This window comes from Solanum stenotomum, chromosome 11 (genome assembly GCF_019186545.1).
Source record: "Solanum stenotomum isolate F172 chromosome 11, ASM1918654v1, whole genome shotgun sequence".
Classification (NCBI taxonomy): domain Eukaryota; kingdom Viridiplantae; phylum Streptophyta; class Magnoliopsida; order Solanales; family Solanaceae; genus Solanum; species Solanum stenotomum.
Window position 1 is genome coordinate 51,245,937 of NC_064292.1, and position 23,553 is coordinate 51,269,489.

Consider the following 23,553-nt stretch of genomic DNA (forward strand, 5'->3'; position numbering starts at 1 on the left):
CAATTTATTACTTTCGTCGTCTTAATTTTTTTGTTATGTTTTCAAAAATACTTATCAATTCATGATTTTAGTTAGGAAGTTGTGAAGTACATGAATAAGGATAGTAATTATCACCTACTAATCATTTTATTTAATTTTAAAGTACTAAATATATATATTAGAAGTTCTTATATATTATAAATAAGTAAAAGATTTAATAGTTATAATTTTAATTAATTTCAATGTTTTGAATATTAGAATAAATTTAATAGATAGTTTAGTATATGTATGGCAGACTTATTGAAATAACAGCCGAAATAAATCCCAAAATTTGGAGTATTATTGATTTTACTAACATATTCGAACATACTAGTAGTGAATAAAGCAAATAAGAAAAAAGAATGATCATTTATATATAATTAAATTATGAGCATGAGAATAGACAAATTTTAATACACAGTAACAAAAATTATTAGGTCTTGAATGAATTTTTTACTTGTAACAATTTCATAAAATATTTGAGCTATTAGATACCAGAAAATAAAATGTGGGCAGTTCTATGTCAAATATTAGTCCGCGTTATATTGCCATCACAAAATCTCCCCACCTACCTCCCCCCTCTTAAAGAAAGGGAGAATTATCTTATTAAACATAATTCATATCATATATACTAATTTTATATATACTTTCAAATAATTACGTATATTACCACTAATTAAGAGTTGCATATCTTATATTAAAGAAGATACACTTAGATACATGTATTTTTGCTACCAGATATACTAAAACAGTGAGAGCGGCTAGCGAGATGGGGAGGGAGATAGTCATGTATCCTAGATATATGTGAATCACACTAGACACATGTATATGTGTATATCTGGTGTGATTCGCATGTATATGGGATACCAACTACATAGGAGAGTGGCGAGCGAGATGGAAGGGGAACGATAGAGGCAAGCGAGATTTTTCTATATATTCCAGATAAATGTGAATCTACTTGATATAGATCCAGAACAAATTACACTTAATTTTGATCCCGTGTATTTCGAGATACATGTATCTAAAATTATCTACATGCACTAAAATTTGGTAAAATTCGTAATATTATAAACTAGAACGTATCTAACTAATTAACTTCTAAACTAGTGGAATTTCAACAAGTTTCTCAAAAAATGTATTTGAGCTATTAGATACCAAAAAATTATAATATGGGCTTTTCATGCCAAATTTTAGGCCATAACGGGGAAATTCCAAATTTTGCCTAACGTGATTTTATTTTGGATATAATACACTAATTTGCCATTTAACTTGGCTTCATTTCATATTTACGTCCTTCAATTTTTGGTGTGCATAAGTAGACAATTAAACTTTTATAAATTTTAGCAAGTACACAAATTGTCATGTAGGACGTGTGTACCTATTTGTTCAACTTTATATAAATTTAAGTGTTTGGTTGTGCACACCCAAAGTTGAATCGCATAAATGTCACCTGAAGCCCAATTAAAAAGTATATATATGTATTATGCCAATTGATTGGTTTAGTAATGTATTCTTTATGCCAACAAGGTGTTTGATGTAATGCTTCACTGAGTTTTTTTCTGTTATGTACACCTCTGCTAGAGTTTTCAAGACAGTAATTCCCTTGTCCTAAATGCTTTGAAAATGAGTTTGCTTGTTGATTTTTATTACTTAATGGTTTGGTTTTGCATCTTCACTAGTTTCCCTTGTTTGACATCATGTCTTAATGCACGAAATTGCGCGTATTTCTCTGTGGAATGTGTGTCCTGTGATGTTAACACTCTGTTCTGATTCAAGCATAATGCAAGCTCGGAATTACGTCTTAATGCATGTTTTTCTTGGATACAACTTACATTCTGCTGAATCATTTTAAAGGTTGTAACTTGTAGTGATTATTGGTAATAAGATGATCAGTACTCCCAACTTACTGTAACAGTTGAGTTACACTAGACTGACATTTACTCTTATTGCTAATCATTTGTTGCTACAAAGTGCCAGCAGTTCTTCCGCCACGCCATCTATCTCTTCATCCTCTTTCGCGTTCATCTTTTCACTCAGTTCCTTAGCTTTCTTCCTCACAGCCTCCCCGCTTTCCTCCACTAACACTTCCCTTATTGCCTTTGCAATCTCTTCGCTTTGTAACTTCCCATCCTCGTCCTTCGCTGCTTCCACTCCCACACCGATATATTCCACAAGCCTAGCATTCATTGGTTGATCAATGTGCATTGGCATAGCAATTATAGGCACACCAAACTTCATACTTTCCATGAATGAACTCCATCCACAGTGACTCACGAATCCACCTATCGATGGATGTTGAAGAATCAATGCTTGTGGAGCCCATCCTTCCATAATCATTCCTCTTTCTCCTACCCTTTCAAGATACCCTTCCGGTAATGCATCTCGAATGTTAAGTCTTTCACCTTGTGGAAACCTGATGACCCAAATGAAGTTCACTTTGCTAAGTTCTAGCCCTTGAGCTACTGCAAGTATTTCCTCCTTGGATAGAAAATACTCGCTCCCAAATGAAACGAACACAGTTGAACTTTTCTCTTTCTTGTCAAGCCATTGCGCGATTTCCTCATAATCATCTTGATCCATGGATTCTTGAACTAGCGAACCAACGGGGACAATTTTCTTGGAAGTCAAATTTGAAAGATAATCTATATATTTCCCTTCAAAATCTCTGCAAGTTTTCACTAGAATAATGTCATGTGATCGCCTAATAGCCTCGTCGTATGGGAACTTCTTACTTGGTACTTCATCAATATCTTTCTTCATTGAAATCATTTCGTGTTCCCGCAGGTAAATTTCAGGAAACAGGAACTTCTCCTCTGTGTTTTCAGACATGTGGATGGCCAAAGCAACAACAGTTGCACTAAAAGTAGGGAACTGCACTGCAGGAATGTTCATAGAGGAAGCCGAATCAGTAACCCATGGCTGATTGTAGTCATGAATGACCAAATTCGGATGCAGAGTTTGTAATATTTTGGAAAAATTCGGAGAGGCGAGTTCAAAAGCTGTTTTGAGGGTGTTCATGAGATGAGGTGGGAGGCCATTTGTGGTGTGGTAATGAGGAGGAAGATCTGGTAAAGACGGAAGATGAAGCTCGATTAATTCGATCGACTGAGAATACTTCTCACTGACTCTTTTCTTGATGGAGTTCAGGTTTACCGGAGTAGAACACAGGTAAATGTGGAAGTTCTTACTTGCAAGCTTTTTCGCTAACTCTAGAAATGGATTTATGTGACCATGAGCTAGCCAAGGTAACATAAGTACACTGATGGTGTGCTTCTTTGCCTCCATAGGGATGAATCTAGTATAGAAAATATGAATTTGACAGAATTCAGTAACTTCGGTTCAAACTCTGTGTATCAAGAAATCTACTGAATTTGTATCTTATATTGTTGTGTTGAGGTTGCTGCCTTATCTTATATAGAAAAAAAGTGTTTTAATTTGTATCAGCAGCCTTGTGTTGACTGTTGAATATAGTGTTGGACTGATTGTTATTGGCAGTCACTTGAACTCAATTTAGATTTGACTACCATTTAATCACAAGGTTTTTCTTTGTATTTTTCTCGAAGAGTTTAAGTTATATGCACTGCCACGGTAAATAATCTTTATACATTAGATTTATTTGTTGTAGTAGATAATTTGTCTTATTTTCGATGTTACATTGCCTATTTTGTTTTGTTACGCTCAAAATATTGATTACTTTTTTTTTTCTTTCAGATTTTGGAATTTCCAGTAACCTCAACGTTCTTCCCTCTTCATGCCAAAGAGCATTTTGACTCAAATCATTGTTAGATAAAAAATCGACAGGAAAGAACACACGAAGAGGGGGAAATAGAGAGCAAGACGCGGAGCTTCGCATTTGCAGGTTCTTCTTTATCCATTTTCGATTTTTTAGAATCAAAGACTAGTTATTTAGAATCAAGTGAATATTTTCTTATGCTAAGAAATAAATATACGAACAAAAAAAATTACTATGTGTTATAGAAAAAGGTTATAGAGAAAAAGGAAAGTAAGATGAGACGATTAAAAATAACTAGGACAGATTCTTTAGCTCATATCGTCACAACTCGCAAGTCGTCAATCAAATGGAAAGTTTTCTGTCATTTCATTGAAGAGAAACACAGTCATCCTCTTGTTTCTCCGTCTCTAGCTTGATCACATGTTAACATCACAAAAAAATTATTAAACTCTCTCAAGCATACAAAATTAACTTATTACATAGATATAACTCAAATCTTAATTATTCGTTGCTGCAAAGAAACACCAGCTCTTCCACCACTCCATCTATCTCTTCATCCCCTTTCGCACTCATCTTCTCACTTAGTTCCTTAGCTTTGTTCCTCACATCCACCCCACTTTCCTCAACTAACACCTTCCTTATCGTGTTTGCAATCTCTTCACTCTGTAGTTTACCATCCTCATCCCTCGCTGCTTCCACTCCCATCCTAATATACTCCACAAGCCTAGCATTCATTGGTTGATCAATGTGCAATGGCATGGCAATTATAGGCACACCAAACTTCATACTTTCCATGAATGAACTCCATCCACAGTGACTCACAAATCCACCTATCGATGGATGTTGAAGAATCATTGCTTGAGGAGCCCATCCTTCGATAACCATTCCTCTTTCTCCTACCCTTTCAAAATATCCTTCTGGTAATGCATCTCGAATGCTAATTCTTTCACCTTGTGGAAACCTGATAGCCCAAATGAAGTTCACTTTGCTACATTCTAGCCCTCGAGCTACTGCAAATATGTCTTCCTTGGATAAACATTTCTCTTTCTTGTCAAGCCATCGCATGATCTCCTCATCATGATCATCTCGCGCAATGGATTCTTGAACTAGTGAACCAACGGGGACTATTTTCTTGGAAACCAAATTTGAAAGATAATCTATATACTTCCCTTCAAAATCTCTACATGTTTTCACCAGAATAATGTCACGCGATAGCCTAATAGCCTCATCAAATGAGTACTTATTACCCGGTGCTTCTTTAACAGCTTCCTTCAGTGAAAGCATTTCGTACTCATGCAGCTAAATTTCTGGAAACGGGAACTTATCCTCCGTATCATCAGACATATGGATGGCTAAAGAAACAACTGCCGAGCCAAAAGTGAGGAACTGCACAGCAGGAATGTTAACAGAGGAAGCAGAGTCAGCAGCCCATGGCTGATTATAGTCATAAACAACCAAATCCGGCTTTAGAGTTTGTAATATTTTGGAAAAATTTGGAGAGGTGTTTTCAAAAGCTGTTTTGAGTGTGTTCATGAGATGAGGTGGGAGACCATTGGTGGTGTGGTAATGAGGAGGAAGATTTGGTAAAGATGGAAGCTTAAGCTCAACTAATTCTATTGATTGAGAATATTTTTTTGTGACATTTTTCTTGATGGAACTTAGGTTTATTGGAGTGGAACACGTGTAAATGTGAAAATTTATATTTGTGAGTTTTTTGGCTAGCTCTAGAAATGGACTTATGTGACCATGAGCTAGCCATGGTAACATAAGTACACTAATGTTGTTTTTCTTGGCTTCCATTAATGACTATAGTTTTTATTTTTGATGTTTATAATAAGTATGATGATAGTCTATTTATAGCTAGTATTTTTTGGTGATATTGTATTATTGATACTTTATAATATAATGAATCTCATGCATATTCATGTATGACGTATTATATATGTACGTAATTGATTACGTAGGTCATATAGAAATTGCTCACTTTTAGCACTGCTATGATTGCTTCAACATGAGATGAGATGCTTCAGATGCAAAAGCTTGCAATGGAAAACTAAACATTAATATGAAAAACTCATTAATGGAGGCCATTAGGCAATCGCGTGACATTATACTATTGAAGGATTTTGAAGTGAAATATATGGATTATCTCTCTGAATTAGTTTCCAAGAAAATCGTCCCGATTGGTTCTCTAGTTCATGATTCCATTGATCAAAATGATGTGGGCATAATGCAATATGGCCTGACAAGAAAGAAAAAGGTTCAAGTGTGTTTGTGTCATTTGGGAGTGAGTGGTTTCTATCAAAGGAAGAAATCCATGAAGTAGCACAAGGGCTAGAGCTTAGTAAAGTGAACTTCATTTGGGTTATTAGGTTTCCACAAGATGAAAAAATAAGTATTCATGATGTATTACCAAAAGGGTTTTAGAAAGGGTAGGAGAAAGAGGAATGGTTTTGGAAAAATGGGCTCCACAAGCCACAATTTTACAACACACGAGTATCGGTGGATTTGTGAGTCATTGTGGATGGGGTTCATTAACGGAGAGTATGAAATTTGGTGTGCCCATAATTGCAATGCCAATGTACCATGACCAACCAATCAATGCTAGGATTGTGGAACATATTGGTATGGGAGTTGAAGCATTGAGGGATGAAAATGGGAAGTTACAAAGTGAAGAAATCGCATAGTTTACTGTCTTAAAGAGAAATTTTAAACTTATGATTAAAATAAATATATACATGTGTAACAATTAGCTTGGTAGATTTTGTAATCGCATAGTTTACTGTCTTACTTTTGTCTTGTAATGTCTGCTTCTTTGCATTCAAGGCTAGGTATTATTATCAACTCGTTAGTTGCTTATTCTTCATTACTCGTCATGTCTAGTTACACGTGGTGAGTTCGATTTGTTTAAAGCGAGCAAATTTGAGTAGGCAAACTGATTTGTTTAAAGCGAGTAAATTTGTTTCCGCGCTGCCTGGAATAACCTCTCCTTTATTTCTGCCCTCTCTGGCTAAATAATTGATATTCAAATGGTTTGTTGCTTATAAGTTGGGTCAGTATAAAGTCTGGATTTTTGTTTCATCTTTCATGCCTTAGTTCGTGTCTTTAAAGTCATTTGAGTATGAAGTCATGGGCATTAACTGTTGCGTGTATAGCATGTCTGATCATTAGTTATTTATTTATCTTGCTGTTCTCTTTAGCATAAAATTAATCGTCATTAGTTTGGTCACATGCAATAGGGTCTTTATTTTGGTCCACTTTTGGGGGAAAAGCAAGTCTTCAGTCTTAATCTCGGTAATAAATAGCAATCTTTATTAGTTTCAGTAGGACATCTCTTTAATCATTTGATTCATATATTCTCTCTCGGAAATTTGATTATTAGCCTTAAACTTACCGTAGGTTGACTCGTGTTTACTTAAAATGATGCTTTAGCTTTTTACCCGATTCTGTTTATTCCTCTTATTCAATTCTTGAACGAAATCAGCATGGATTTAATATTCGTTTGCCCATTAGTTATTGTCTGGTCTATCAAAAGGGATAAATTTTATTATGATATGATTAATTTGCATGATAATGTGGGCAATAAGTAGTGGTGATTTAGTATTTTCATTTACTGCTTCAGTACTTTTATGTTTCACCATAACTTGAACTGGTTCTTACAATATTTACACTTTTTATGCATGTGAAATTCATCTGAGTTCGCCATGAACTCCTATTTCCTTCCCCTCGCATATCGAGAGAGCCATAAAGGCTCAAATTCCACCTTTATTGAGTCAACCGGCCATTAAAATCGACGAACAGGTCTCGAAGATGAAAAAATGCGAAGGTGGAGGAGAATTGAAAGATTGGGCCAAAGGCACACTCTTTATATAAAGGGATTGTATTTTGTTATTTATTGGGCATAAACCCATTTAGTCATCATTATTTTGTTAGAGTTTAGGACAGGTAGAGGGACATTGGGCCTAATGCCCAAAAGAAAAGTGTCTTAAATTTATTAGACTAGGACAGGTGCAGGTGACTCAGATGGGCCAAATGCCCCAAAGCAAAAATGGGCCCAAATACTGGTCCAGACGGACAGGAAAACCAGATTTGGGCCCAAGTCTCTTTCCCTATTTGTTTTATTATGTTTGTTTACTCTTTATTATTTGCTATCGATTTTAAGGTTTAAAAAAAAATTCAAATTCCCAAACGATACCCATTTTGAATTAATCACTTAACTAAATTATTCATCTTTTACTTGACTTGAAAAAGAAATAAATAAACAAATAAGTTTACTAAATAATTCACTTAGATAATATTTGAATATTTCCTTTTTTCTCCCCTAAAATGGTCTTAACTATAAAATAATTCATTTCAAATTAAGTCAAATGATTAATTGCTGGATAATCGCATATTAGCGGGCATTTCGGGTGCTGTCAAACCCTTCCTGAAATGTTAATAAGAACCCCCAAACCCCTTTTAAGATTTTCACTAGATTCCTGTTTTAATCTGTTGAAAATAAATAGTTTTCTTAATTTTCCTTTAAAAATTAAGTGGCGACTCTTAAAACCAGCCTAAAATATATTTCTAAATAAAACAACAATTACAAGTATATCATCAAGATCATACATTTAAGTCATGATTTCAAGGCAATCATCATTCATTATCTCAATTACAACAAGTGTGATCAACATTACATTCATATACATACAAGTATCATAATGAAGCAAGAACACGCATACATCACACCATCATAGAATCACAACCATCACCTACAAATTACTCCTCAGTCCCCATCACATATATAATAATTGACCATACTCAGCCCTAGTTCATTAGTAGGATTTCATATTAGAGTTTAATCACAATTCTTCATAATTCCTCAATTTCATCACTTCAATTATCGGAAGTAGCATACATACATAAATCTAGTTCCACTCTTGATTTCATGTCCTCATTCTTGACCCCATTCTATCCATAATAGCAATTCTAGGTTTTTCTAACAACTCATCAATTTCTCCTCACAAGGCATAAACCCACATACTTTGGATTCTAAGGATTATTCATGTGGTGCATGAAGGTCTACACACAACCCTACCATTGATTTACATATATTACGTAGTAAGCACAAATTTAAAACTACTCAATTGTAAAAAACCTAGCCTACCTGGGTGCCAAGCAGTTGTAGGAGTTTGACTTTGATTCGAGTTTTCCGGGTTCGTGACGGCGAATTTGTCCAATAATCTGCAAGATTTCACCATCCTCACGCTAGAATTCTCCTTCTCCTTCCTTCCTAAGCTTAGAGCAGCTTTTCTAAGGTTTCTAGGGTGTTTTACGACTTATTTAGGTATTTTAGGAAGATGGAGAAACTATGATTTCTCGTAATTTACATTCTGTCTCGCCTCACCCGCTCTAGCGGCAATTTACCTGATGTGGCGCCGCCGCCCCAGCAGCATCTGTCCCGCTAGACAGTGGCCCAGACTTTTTCACAGATTTTTGCCCTTCCTAAATAACGACGATTCGGATCGTTACAAATCAATAACGATTTACAACATACTCGAATAAAAAAAAAAGTCATGAAATAAAAAATAATATACACCACGTTATATGCTCACAACTAAGAATAAGCAATAATATACTTAAATTGTAAGTTGACTTATCGTGTGTGTGTGTGCTTTTTTTTAATTCAGTTTTAATAAAGGATATCATATGTTTATATTTGTTGGATTTTGATTTGAATATTTGCATATATAAAAATAATATACACCATATTAACATGCTCACAACTAAGAATGAGCAATATTATGTAATTTGCCCTATATTTAAATGTTATTTTTTAAATTGATAAAAGGGAGCCGGTCACATGGGCCCACATAAAATATTGGACAAATTACTTAACTACACTCCTTTACTTACCTTAATATCCATTTATCCCTACTTATTTCAAAATTTTCAAAAATCTCTTATTTACCTATGTATCCCGCATGTATCCCGTGCACAATGCTATGTATCCCGTTGTGTGGAATGTATCAAACGTTATGTATCCCGTGCACAACGCTATGTATCCCGCATGTATCCCGTGTACAACGTTATGTATCCCGCTATGTGGAATGTATCAAACCTAATGTATCCCGTGCACAATGATATGTATCCCGCTATGTGGAATGTATCAAACCTAATGTATCCCGTGCACAACGCTATGTATCCCGCAAACATCATTTTTAAGGGATTTTTGGTAAATAGAAAACTAGAAGGGATAGGATGTTATTTAGTACTTATAATATGTGGTTCCTATAATTTATACTAAAATATTTGATAACTAAATGAAACAATACTATTTCAACAACGTTCGTATATTATTTTTGCAAGTTAGTATATTATTGTGCCACTTGGGAGAATTATAAATATTTTGTTCCAATCAAATATGAAAAAGTAAATATTTTACTCTAAGACCAAATATATACGGACATGTTTAAAATTATAATATTCAAATGGTATTCGATCTTTTTAGTATGTTAATTGTTACACATGTATATATTTATTTTAATCATAAGTTTAAAATTTCTCTTTATATTTTTAAATTTCTTGTAAAATCAAACCAAAACATGAAAATGAAAAATGAAAAACAAAAAGAACTTTGCAATCTGTCGAACTAAGATACGTATATTAGTTTAGAAACAAAATCTTTTAAAATAAAAGCCATTCCACGAGAGAGTAATGCTTGCACGATCCTTTTTGTGTTTCTTATATACATATTTCTTGAATAATCAATTAGGACACCATGTTATAATATACACCATGTTAGTCATGCTCACAATTAAGAATAAGCAATAATATACTATAAATAGATTATCATCATATAGATATTTTCACTCACCAATCCATAAAACCATATATATCATAGAAACATAAATTGATAATATATGGAGGAGAAGAGAAACACCATTAATGTAGTTATGTTACCATGGCTAGCCCATGGTCACATAAGTCCATTTTTAGAACTAGCCAAAAAACTCACAAATAAAAATTTCCATATTTACATATGTTCCACTCCAATAAACCTAAGTTCCATCAAGAAAAATGTGACAAAAGAATATTGTGAATCAATAGAATTAGTTGAGCTTCATCTTCCATCTTTACCAAATCTTCCTCCTCATTACCACACCACCAATGGCCTCCCACACCATCTCACAAACACTCTAATTGAAGCATTTCAAAACGCCACTCCAGAATTTTCAAAAATATTACAAACTCTTAATCCAGACTTAGTCATTTATGACTTAAATATGACGTGGGCTGCTGAGTTCGCGTCCTCTATAAACATTCCTGCCGTGCAATTCCTCACTTTTAGCATTGCTATGATTGTTTTACTCCTCCACATGTTTAATAAGCCCGGAGTTGAATTTCCATTTCCTGAAATTTACATGCGTCAACATGAGATGCTTCAAATGCAAAAGCTTGCAATGGAAAACTCAAAAGTTAATATGAAAGACTCATTCATGGAGGCCATTAGACAATCGCGTGACATTATACTAGTGAAGGATTTTGAAGTGAAATATATGGATTATCTCTCTGAATTAGTATCCAAGAAAATCGTCCCAATTGGTTCTCTAGTTCATGATTCCATTGATCAAAGTGATGTGGGCATAATGCAATGGCTTGACAAGAAAGAAAAAGGTTCAAGTGTGTTTGTGTCATTTGGGAGTGAGTGGTTTCTATCACAGGAAGAAATCCATGAAGTAGCTCAAGGGCTAGAGCTTAGTAAAGTGAACTTCATTTGGGTTATTAGGTTTCCACAAGATGAAAAAATAAGTATTCATGATGTATTACCACAAGGGTTTTTAGAAAGGGTAGGAGAAAGAGGAATGGTTTTGGAAAAATGGGCTCCACAAGCCACAATTTTACAACACACGAGTATCGGTGGATTTGTGAGTCATTGTGGATGGGGTTCATTAACGGAGAGTATGAAATTTGGTGTGCCCATAATTGCAATGCCAATGTGTCTTGACCAACCAATCAATGCTAGGATTGTGGAACATATTGGCATGGGAGTTGAAGCATTGAGGGATGAAAATGGGAAGTTACAAAGTGAAGAAATTGCAAAAGTGATAAGGGAAGTGGTAATTGAAGAAAGTGGTGAGGGTGTGAGGAAGAAAGCTAGAGAATTGAGTGAGAAGATGAAGATGAAAGGGGATGAAGAGATAGATGGAGTGGTGGAGGAGTTGGTTGCACTTTGCAACAACAAATGACTTCCAACAAGATTTATTCATTTTGATTTATTTTTATTCATGTACCTTTTTCTTTTGTTGGACATATGCTTGTGATATTGTCTACTTTATTGTTTTTCTTTGGTTTTCATTGTGTGTTTGATATTTGTATTGAAATTATTCATTGATTTGTATTTTTATTATGTGTTTCATATTTATATTGAAATATCCATTGAATTGTATTTGCATTATATAAGGTCTTTTAAGAAAAGAAGTGTTTGAGTCATCCTCTACCTGGTTATTGTGTGTGCACGCGTGCGTGTGTTATTAAAGAAAGTTAGATTGTTACTAAATATCAAAAGATATTTCTTAGTTTGTCTGGACAAGAAATTTAAGAAAGTTTTTTTTTTTTTTTTTTGGATTTGTGATTTTATATTAAAGATGTGTATAATGTATCAAAATATCATATAATTTGTGGTTTTAAACATGTCAGGTAGAATATTTATAGCTTCAATCTAAAATAATATACATATACATTTATCATCTTTGTTCTTAGGTAAACAATTATTTATGTTAATTTCTCAATGCGGAGTTGGCTAAATATTTTTTCTGAATCAATAACAAGTGCGTGTAAGTAAACTTAATGTTGATACCAACAAGGGTTGTGGTGGAGTGGTAAGTACTCCTTCATCCTTAACCAAGAGGTCTTTGAATTTAATCGAGCACCAATGTGGGTACCTAACACCGGATGGAAAACTGAAAAAAAAACTCAATGTCGATGTGTGTTTGAATACATCATAAGTGATAAAAATAAAAAATTCTACCACATCAATCTCATCTTATTACTACTTCTTACAAAGTTGAATTAGCTCCATCTATCTCTTCATTTCCTATAGATTTCAAATTTTTGCTAACATCTCTAACTTTTGCCCTCATATTCCCCCATGTTATAACGCCTTTAAGAGTTTCCGCGATTTCTTCTCTGTGAATTTTCTCATCATCATCTCTAACTATCTCCACCGCGACTCCCAATTCTACCATCAACTTAGCATTCACTGGTTGATCAAGATGTATAGGCATTGCTATTATAGGAACCCTAAAATCTAAACATTCAATTACATTATGCCAACCACAAGGACTTATAAATCCACCAATACTTGAATGATTCAAAATCCTTGATTGTAACTGTAACATCCGGCAATTTGAAATAACTATGAAGAGGCTTAGAATCGGAAATTGTCATTTGGTTTGGGTTTATTAGGATGTTGCGGGGTCTATCCCAACATCCATCTCAGTAATTTTAGAGGCTTCATAGACAGTCAGTCGGTTAGTATTGAGTCTCTCATCTATGTATATATGTAAACATTCTATTTTGAGGCTCGAGTTGCCTGTTGGCCAGATTTTTATCAGTTGAGTTGTTTTATGACCTTTCATTGTATTGAGTTATTCTGTTGAGTTAGGTTTCTGCTAAGTTAAGAAAGTCAGGCCAATGGTTCGCTTGGGGCCAACAATGGTCTCCGAGTGCCGGTCCCGCTCAGGGTGTAGGCTCGGGGCGTGACAATAACACACATTTGTCCAAAACTCTTCCCCTTTCTCCAATTCTTTCAAAAAATCCTTTTGGCAATACATCTTCAAGATTTCGCTTTTCCCTTTCTAGAAATCTTACAACCCATATGAAATTAACATTACTTAACTCCAACCCGAAAGCTATTTCCTCCATTTCTTCTTTCGACAAAAAACACTCATTCCCAAATGACACAAAAATAGTTGAATTCTCATCTTTTGTTCCTAGCCAATCAATAACCTCTGCGTTATCCACGTCATTAGTTACGCGATTTTCAATTGGTAGACCAACAGGAATAACTTTCCAATTACTCAATTTAGTGAAATAATCAATATATTTACCCTCTATAATTCTAGAGGTACTCATCAACATAATTTGTATATTTCCTTCAGCAAAAGGATCATCAACATCATCATGTTCTTCCTCTCTAGAAGATTTCGCAATCAATTCATTCAGTTTCATCAGCTCATTTTTTCCAGGATAAATATCCTGAAAAGGGAATTCAACCTCGGGTTTTCTTATCGAATTATAAAAGTATGAAAACACTGCTGCACCAATAACTACGAATTTCATTGCTGGAATCCCCTGTTCATTCGCTACGCCTTCAGCCCATTGCAATAATAAGTCGTAAATCACCAAATCAGGTTTCAGATTTTTCAAGATTTTCGCGAAGTTGGATTTTGACAATTTGAGTGTTTTTAGAACAATGTGATCCATATTGACTGGGAGATCATTCGTCGTAAGTTTAGGTAATTTTGGTAAACAAAGCTCAACCATCTTAATTGAAGCAGAGTATTTTTCAGGGATTTGTTTATTTATAGTTTCTCGACTTATAATTGTAGAACAAATGCGGACAGAGAATCCCCTGTCCGCGAGTTTCTTAGCTAAGTCGAGGAATGGAGAGATATGTCCATAAGCTAACCACGGAAACATAAGTACCCTCAAAGCATTACGATGCTTTGGTGGTACTTGTGTAGCCATGGAAACTTTTTTCCTAAAACAAAAATTCATGTTTTTTTTTAGAGTGAAAGAAGGAAGAAAAATGAGAGTCTTTATTAGAAATAATTAAGAGAAAACAATAGTAAGGACAAAAATAAGTTTCCTGAGATTTCAATGTATATACGTTGTTGATTTTTACAATAAGAGAAACAAGAAGTGCTTTACAAAGCACATCAATATTATTTATGGGAACCACATATTCGTAAAACACTAAGTTTCACAACTAGTCCTTTCGGGATGACTCAGTTGGTTTAGAGGGTGGTCATCTACAGACTACACCACATGGATGACTTGGGATTATCCTGCTCAATGTCTTTTGTGTCGAGCCTATTGCATAGGGCTTGTCTACTGCGGTTTACATGCTATGTAGTACATAGAGGGGATTTACCCGTCGTGTGCATAAAGTGTTTAGATCTTATTTTAGATACACTTATATATCTATAGAATAATTTAGTACATTTAAAAAATATTGATTATCATTTTTCCAAGAACAAATCAAGGAGAAAATCAACATCAATACCTAATTTCACTTTGAAAGTAGGATTTTAATACAAAAATAATATTCTCATAACAGTAATTAATACAGAAAAAATATTTTCAGTCCAAAATTAAATTAAAAAAGAAAAGAAAAATCATAAATTTAATTTAGAGCGAAAAAAATAAAAAATTATCGAAATCCAATCCGGAGGTGGGTCCCACTCCTCGAAAAATATATATATAGCAAACGAGGTTAAATTTGTACGTTGTGTGCACACCAAGTTTAAAGTTGAAAAAGAAATAATATTATTGGCTGTTCCTATCTTATAATAGGAAGCCTAATTTTATTTGTGTACAATGTATGTGGTATAAATGATATTGCTGACACATAACTTCAATTATTTCAATTTAAATCAGTATAAATCTAGTTTATAATTATGTATATGATACATAACTTATGTATTTGATACATAATTTATGTATCATTTGTTATATATCGGCCGAAAAAGTAATGTATACGTGAATTTTTAAAAATCCAAAATTATTATAACTTAAAATTTTTTGAGATAAAATTAATTAGCGTCCAAACTGTTGCAAATTTTATACTTTATACTTATTAAAATGTTACACTAACAATCACTCTCACAAACATGTGGATATTATCAAATCTGGCCTTACACCAACCCTTTTTCTTTTTTTGGAGTTATTCAGCCAAACCAAGAGGTTAGGAACTTATTAATATCACCATAATTATTAATTAATATTAGTATCAAAATTATGGCAAAAGAAGGACCACACTTGCTTGGCAATTAAAATTTTGCCAAAATAGTGCAAGGGCTATTATATCTCTTGTTAATAGTTGCTACAACCTAAACATCTTAACTTTGCATTTCTGTTAAGGGCAACATCATTAATTAAGTGTCAATATGTGAGTCTTCAATCAAGAATTTTTAGCTTTTAAATATTAAGCCACTTTTAATTGACTACTAAGTTCCTCTTCCTAATAATTATATTTACTTTCTTATAGAAAGAACAAGAAAAACACAAATAAAAGTTGAAAAAGTATTGTATTATAAATAGGGCATATCATAGTATTGTTGAGATATTCAGATTCATGGATTTCAGAAATTGAATACGAAAATGCAGTGTAAAACGATTTAATTTTCAATTTTTTTTTATTAAAGGTAAAATCATAAGATTCGAAATACTAAAATATAAGATAATATATTTTCAATATTTTTTTTATTATCTACTAAACTAGACCAAGAAAATAATAATCTACATACTCGAAGTTTTTATTTCTAGAAAGATCCCTAATCCCCATGTTGAGGAGTGAACCTGGCCAAATGATCTCATGGATCACTTTTTAATCTTCTGAAAATAAAAGTCATTCCCCAGAGATAAGGTTGACACAACCTATTTGTCTTTTTCTTAATAATAAAGTATTTTATGACTAATTTAATATGTGTGCGTAATCAATGACGACACGTTAATACTAAATAGATTCGTTATATATATGAGTAAATTTTAGGAATAATAAACATAAAAATTATATTAGCGCTTTATAGCTACAGTTTTGATATTTGCGCTTATATTTGCTATGGAGCATCTGATTGTATAGATCCCAGATATCTGATTTGTATAAAATCATGGCAATTTGTATAAATCGGATGTCTATGTCTAAGAAAATTTTGTTTTTATATGAATATGCTTTGCGTGTTAGGTTAGAGTGGCGAGCGAGATTAGGAGAGATGCGAGTGAGAGAGGTGAATTGTATATGTATATCGGTTAGATAATTATATATATGTAACTACTATGTATATGTAGCAATTATTGTGTTTGTATATCTGCATAAAATTTGAATTTGTATAGAATAAAATCAAGTTAATATACAATTGAATCGAGTTAAAACATTTATATTTGTCTATCAAATCTCTCTCTCTCTCGCTTTATACAACACAAATTGTACATTGTATTTGTATAATTTATGTTTGTATAAAGCGAGAGAGAGAGAGAGAAAGACAATAGAGAACTGAGCAGGGGATGATTTGTATTATAGTATAATTATAAGTGTATAGGAAGGAGAGATTTGTATTTGTATATACAGTCTCTCTTGCTTTATACAGTTGTGTTTGTATAAAAATGAGAGAGACAAGGGAGAAAATTGAGAGTGGCGAGCGAGATTCAGGGGAGAGAGGTGAGAATGACAAAGTGTTTACTACGAATTAGAATTAAATAAAAATGTAGCTATATCATTTATTTTGAATTAATAATTTGCTATAATGCACAATTTTCCCTATAAATAAAGCCATGAAATAATATACAACACGTGCTCAACTTGGTTGTCAACTAGCTCACAATCAAGTTGAGCACCCAATAATCTATTTACAATGTACTCTTTACGTACTTTATTTGTATCATGTGATATAATTTGTATTGACACAAAAAAATTAAAAATATACATACGAGATTTTTTTTACAAATTTACCTAAAAATAGTTCTTTTTAGAGATAATGATAAAAAAACACACTTGAACTATCACTTTTTTCGCAAGTTTTACATCCCTAATATCAGCTATTTTCTTTTTCCTAAATATAAACTATCATTATCCATGTACTAAAAAGATACACATCAACTATCCGTTGTTCCCTTTTGCTATTCAAAAGATAGTGATTAATCCAAATAGTAAAAATGAATAACTAATAGTACTTAAGATGTGTTTTAATACATTGATGATGATAGTTAAGATTAAAAAAAAATAAAACATTTGATAACTAAGGTATGATATTGACTTAAAAAACCTCTAATTCAAATATTTTTCGACCATTAACTATTCTTTTAATCTACTTAATTATAGTCTTATAGATACCCTCTCTACGCACTCGTAAAAGTTTTTATTACCTATAAAGTCATCTTCTTTAAATGTGCCTAAATTTTCTAAAACAAACAATCACACACGTCGTCACTTTGCATTAAATTTGGCTAGAAGTCTACATCCAATTATTCTATAAATAAAAGATGGCTACCAATTACTTACTACTTTACTTCGGGTAACTATTCTTTCGTCTTTAATTAAATATCTTAGATTTAAACTTTATTGGTACATGTAGTCAACTTTTTATCACATTTTCGTTTAATAAATAAAGGTTGCCAATGTCACCAACTCCACAAAGAGCTTCTCTTTCATCCTTCTTTCCCTCTATAGAAAAACAAGAATTAAGAATACAATGGCTACTTTAAAGGTATTGATGTTCCCATTTTTGGCTTATGGACACATATCTCCATTTCTAAACGTAGCTAAGAAACTCGCGGACAGAGGATTCTTGATTTACTTCATTTCAACTCCGGTAAATCTCAAATCCACCATCAAGAAAATCCCCGAAAAGTATGCTGATTCAATTCAGCTTATCAAACTTCACTTACCAGAATTACCCGAACTTCCTCCTCATTACCATACGACTAATGGTCTCCCACCCAATCTCAAGGATTATAGTAAAGCAGTATCACAATGTCAATAAATATTTATTTTAGAATTTGTTTTCATATAAAAAATTATTATACTGGTAAAATATGTAATAATGTTTGCACCTAATTAATATTACAAAGTTAAAGTTTATTAGGATTATATTTCCGTTATAAAGATTTATGAGTCGTTTGGTGTGAGGTATAAGGTATAATAACTCATGGAAGCATACATGATTATTTTATTTTGTATTTTGGTTTGAGGTATTAGGTAGTCCATAAAATATTTATCCCACAATTTATATCATAGTGATTAGATAAATTATCTCACATACATGATGGAATAACTTATCTTGAATAATTATCTCAAAATAACTTATTCTCAACCAAAAGGCACTCTCTCAATTAACTAAAAGACCTATGAGCTATAAAAAAAAGTTATCACATACAAAATTTTGACTCTATAATCTTTCTTGAGCAAATTACATGGCAAACATACTCGAACTCTATCAAAGAGAAACAAATTGTGTTGACTCAGAAAATAAATAAGATAATTTTAAAATTAATTTTAAAGTAAGAAATTAGAATTTCTCACCTAGTTCAAATAAGAAACACCTAAATAAAAGTAAAATAATTTTCAAACCTTTCTAATGATCATTTCTTAAGAAACGTGTAAAAGAATCCGAGTTATAATTTAAGACGGACCTAGTAGTAGAAGTTGTCTTAGAATTGTTATCCGTCTCTTTCATGCTTCTTTTTCTCCTTGAAGTCTTGAACCTTCACCTCATAAAGAGAAAATTTAATTAATATTTGTTAAGAGACGTATAAAAAAAAGGACAAATAATTTAAGACAAATAGAGTATTAGGAATTGTCTAACAATTCTTATCTATCTCTTTCATGCTTCTAATTCTACTTAAACCTTCACCTCATAAAGAGAAAAAAAAAAACAAGAAAAAATATTGATAAACAAGAATTAAACTTCATTGCACTTACATCCGAGTTAATATCTTAAAAAGTCATTAAACTATGACAAATTATCTAACAAAGTCACTAAACTTTATTTTGTATCAACGACTTTTCTAGATAATTTTTCATAGTTCACTAACCTTATAAAATATTAACTCCTTGCATCTGGATGACATTAGAAATATTCAAATAAAAAAATACGTGAATAAGAGTAGAATGATTTTAAAATCCTTTTAATTAATATTTCTTAAAAGATGTGTAAAATAAGTGATTGAATATACTATATTTTTTTTTCTCATTATTTCAACGTCATCATATTTCTAAGATCAACTAGAACAAGAAATAACTCACACACAATGAAATTGAATTATAACATATGACATTATTTCAACTTAGCACTATTCTTAAAAAAATTGATTATCTCTTTAGCAACAACATTCATCTCTTCACCTCTAGTAGATTTTAAATTCTTGCTAATATCTCTCATTTTGCCCCTCAAATTTTCCCCTGTTTTCTCTGCTATGACACCTTTAATAATTTCCGCGATTTCTCCTTTGTGAATTTTTCCATCATCATCTCTAACAATCTCAACTGCGACTCCCAATTCTACAATCAACCTAGCATTCATTGGTTGATCAAGATGCATAGGCATGGCAATTATAGGAACCCCGAAATCTATACTTTCCATTACTGAATTCCAACCACAATGACTTATAAATCCTCCCGTACTCGTATGATTTAGAATTCTTAGTTGTGGTGCGAATTTGTCCAAAACTATTCCTATTTCTCCAATTCTTTCAAGAAAACCTTTTGGCAACACATCTTCAAGATTTTGCTCTTCCCCTTTTGGAAATCTTGCGACCCATATGAAATTAACATTACTTAACTCCAACCCGAGAGCTACTTCTTCCATATCTTCTTTTGACAAGAAATACTCACTCCCAAAGGAGACGAAAACAGTTGAATTCTCATCTTTTGTTCCTAGCCAATCGATGAGCTCCATGTCGTCTGCGTCATTAGTGATCAAATCTTGGACTGGTGGACCAACTGGAACAATTTTCATATTGCTCAATTCAGAAAGAAAATCTATGTATTTGGCCTCTATAGTTCTAGAGGTACATATAAGCGCGATTTGTATATATCCATCCACTAAACGTTCTTCATCATCGGGTTCTTGATCTTTAGCAGATTTTTCCAACATTTCACCCAATTTTACTTGTTCAATTTTCCTGAGATAAATATCAGGGAAAGGGAATTCAACTCCTGGTTTCTTTACTAGGTTGACAAAATACGAAGTCACAGCTGCACTGAAAGTTAGTAGCCTCACTGCTGGAATGTTCTGTTCATTCGCGACGTGTTCAGCCCATTGCTGCATTATGTCATAAATCACCAAATCAGGTTTCAGATTTTGCAAGATTTTTGACAAGTTTGGTTTGGACATTTTCAGGGCCTTTTTAAGGGTGTGATTGAGATGGGGCGGGAGACCATTAGTCGTATGGTAATGAGGAGGAAGTTCGGGTAATTCTGGTAAGTGAAGTTCGATAAGGTGAATCAAATCAGCATACTTTTCAGGGACTTTGTTGATGGTGGATTTGAGATTAATCGGCGTAGAACAGAGGTAAATCAAGATTCCCCTGTCCGTGAGTTTCTTAGATACGTTTAGAAATGGCAAAATGTGTCCATAAGCTAACCATGGAAACATAAGTAACCTCAAAGTAGTAGTAACTTGTGTTCCCATGATCAAGTTCTTGTTTGTGGAGTTTGGTGTCATTGACAACCTTATTTATTGAAAATACAAGAGAGACGAGGACAAAATGGGATTGTTAGACGTGTAAAAAAGAAACATGATGAATGACTTAAAGACAGATAGAGTAATAAAAGTTATTTTACAATTCCTATCCATCTTTTTCATGCTTCTTTGTCTACTCGAATTGTCACCTCATAAAGAGAAAAATGAAACAAAATGAAAAATTACAAGAATTATATATACTTCATTGGACTTGCATCTTGACGACATTAGAAAAATCCAAAAAAGAAATACATAAACAAGAGTGAAATAATTGTAAAAACTCTTTTAATTAATATTTCTTAAGAGATGTATAAAAAAGAAATACGACGAATAAAGAGAAATAAAGTAGGAGACGTTGTCTTACAATTATTATCCATCTCTTTCCACTCGAACCTTAACCTCATAAAGAGAAAAAAAGTAGGAGACGTTGTCTTACAATTATTATTCATCTGTTGTAGAGTCTTTTAATAATGGGTAAAAAGTTCAATCAACACTTCTAGGAATATTCATATCTTTTCAAAATACTTTAGATATGATTAAATACGCCTATTTCTTTTTCTATACACTAAATGACCACTCAATATTAAATCTCATCATCCATTTGATTCCATAAATGGATCTTAATCAACTATCGCCGAGCAAGCTATCTGAAACATTTAGATTTCCTTTTTAGCTAAAGTCTAAAAATTAAATATTAATAGGTGTTGGTCCACTTAGGTTTTGCTATTGGGGTGTGCAAAAATTGAATCGACCGATAAATCGAATTGAAAAAAGTGTTGGTTTATTGTTATTGGGTTACGACTATTTAATGGTTTTATAAAAAAAATATTGGGTTACCAGCATCGGTTCAATATTGGTTTTTTAATATTGGGTTACTGGATTAACCGATAACCCATTAAAAATATAATAATTTACTATTTTAATTTATAGTCATACATAAATATCAAACAAAAATAATAATATAATCACTATATATTAGACTATAACTATAAAGATCCTACACGATTAAAACTACCTCTGGTTTCGCATTTACCCTTTCGGTTTTAATATTACTTTACACTTTGTTTGGATACGATGGTTGTTACATTTTGTTTCATAATGTATCGCATTGTATCGTATCGTATTGTATCGTACTGTGTTGTATTAATGAATACAATGTTTGGATAGAATGAATCGTTCTCCGTCATTACATAATGTCACACATGCATCCATAATTTGAGTGATAAACCAATAATAAAAGTAAGGTACAAAGTAGAGCTAGTATGAAAAGGTAAGATAAAAGATGAAATATGATTTGAAATAATAGATAAAAATAAAATGGGAAGAAAATATTAAGGTAATGATGCGATCACACCAAATCGGTCGTTACACAAAATGGGTCTTTTCGTTGTTACCTAATGATGGATTTAAACGATACGATACAATATAATTTAAGTAACAGTCAAAACAAATATTGTATTTAAACTAACGATACAATACAATACAATACAACACAGTACAACAGGTAACAACCATCCAAACAAGGGGTTAGTTTTTAGGTTCACAACGTCAAAACCTAAGGAATCAAGAACGGCGACGGTTAGGTTTTGCAACGACAACGACAAGGGTTAGGCAACGGCTAGGGATGTGAATTGTGAATATTTGCTATACTTTTACTACACTAAGCAGAATTATTATACTCAATGAGTAATTTGATTTTCTCTTTTTTTATTTCGCGTCAAATTATTGGACAAGTCACATATTTGTTTTGAAAGCATTTTCTTATTGGTTAAACAAAAAATTGAACCGTTAAAGACCAAAAATCGATAAACCGAAAATCAATAACAAATATCTTATTGGTTCGGCTATCGATTTAGCATAGTTAAAAACCAAAAATCAATCAACCGAACCGATAATACTTAAAACCGTACCGAACCGATACACACCCTTTTTGCTACTCCATTTTATTGAAAAGTTTTTTTATTACATATAGAAGTAGGAAAACAATCGGTGTCATCAATGCTTTAACTTGATCGAGTGTATCAACCTGTTACCTCATGACCCAATACATCGGGTTGTTACAATAATGAAAAAAGTTTATATTCGCACAAATATCAGATCGAGCATGTTTTATATAATAAGTTTCAAATACTAATTTTAATCAAATAATAATTGAAGTTGTTTGTAGGTGCCCCATATGATGTTGTTTGAGTCGACATTTGGCCATACTTGTTAGTTGTTACTATTGAGAATTGGAATTGAAAGCTAAACAAAGTCATATTTGAAAATGTAGAATTGTAAGATATATCAATTTATAGGTTGCATCCTTTTTTTTTCCTTCTCTTTATTTCAATCTTAATATATTTTGAAGATTAACTA

General features: G+C 32.7%; 4 protein-coding genes and 1 pseudogene across 4 annotated transcripts; 1 reads left to right on the forward strand and 4 right to left on the reverse strand.

Annotated features, from left to right (window-relative positions):
- Nucleotides 1-1,878: 1,878 nt before the first annotated feature.
- LOC125844342 (UDP-glucosyltransferase 29-like) lies at nt 1,879-3,341 on the reverse strand. The gene has a single exon (XM_049523655.1). The coding sequence runs from the start codon at nt 3,301-3,303 to the stop codon at nt 1,972-1,974; it is 1,332 nt and encodes a 443-aa protein (XP_049379612.1). The 5' UTR covers nt 3,304-3,341; the 3' UTR covers nt 1,879-1,971.
- Nucleotides 3,342-4,252: 911 nt separating this feature from the next.
- On the reverse strand, nt 4,253-5,551 carry LOC125844358 (UDP-glucosyltransferase 29-like; annotated as a pseudogene).
- Nucleotides 5,552-10,653: 5,102 nt separating this feature from the next.
- Nucleotides 10,654-11,979, forward strand: LOC125844353 (UDP-glucosyltransferase 29-like). Its single transcript, XM_049523660.1, has one exon. The coding sequence runs from the start codon at nt 10,654-10,656 to the stop codon at nt 11,977-11,979; it is 1,326 nt and encodes a 441-aa protein (XP_049379617.1).
- An 810-nt stretch (nt 11,980-12,789) lies between these two features.
- Nucleotides 12,790-14,482, reverse strand: LOC125844360 (beta-D-glucosyl crocetin beta-1,6-glucosyltransferase-like). Its single transcript, XM_049523665.1, has 2 exons — nt 13,505-14,482; nt 12,790-13,122 (listed from the first exon to the last, which is right to left on the reverse strand). The coding sequence occupies exons 1-2, from the start codon at nt 14,480-14,482 to the stop codon at nt 12,790-12,792; spliced, it is 1,311 nt and encodes a 436-aa protein (XP_049379622.1).
- Nucleotides 14,483-19,788: 5,306 nt separating this feature from the next.
- LOC125844335 (beta-D-glucosyl crocetin beta-1,6-glucosyltransferase-like) lies at nt 19,789-21,144 on the reverse strand. The gene has a single exon (XM_049523649.1). It carries the CDS (start codon nt 21,142-21,144, stop codon nt 19,789-19,791), a length of 1,356 nt encoding a protein of 451 aa, XP_049379606.1.
- Nucleotides 21,145-23,553: the final 2,409 nt, after the last annotated feature.

What these genes read in the sequence shown, in the direction of transcription:
- LOC125844335 (XM_049523649.1), bottom strand. Translation starts at nt 21,144, where the DNA reads ATGGGAACACAAGTTACTACTACTTTGAGGTTACTTATGTTTCCATGG.
- LOC125844342 (XM_049523655.1), bottom strand. Translation starts at nt 3,303, where the DNA reads ATGGAGGCAAAGAAGCACACCATCAGTGTACTTATGTTACCTTGGCTA.
- LOC125844360 (XM_049523665.1), bottom strand. Translation starts at nt 14,482, where the DNA reads ATGGCTACACAAGTACCACCAAAGCATCGTAATGCTTTGAGGGTACTT. An exon ending in GAAGAGTTTTGGACAAATGT is followed by an intron (nt 13,123 to 13,504) that starts GTGTTATTGTCA and finishes CGGATGTTACAG; the next exon opens with TTACAATCAAGGATTTTGAA.
- LOC125844353 (XM_049523660.1), top strand. Translation starts at nt 10,654, where the DNA reads ATGGAGGAGAAGAGAAACACCATTAATGTAGTTATGTTACCATGGCTA.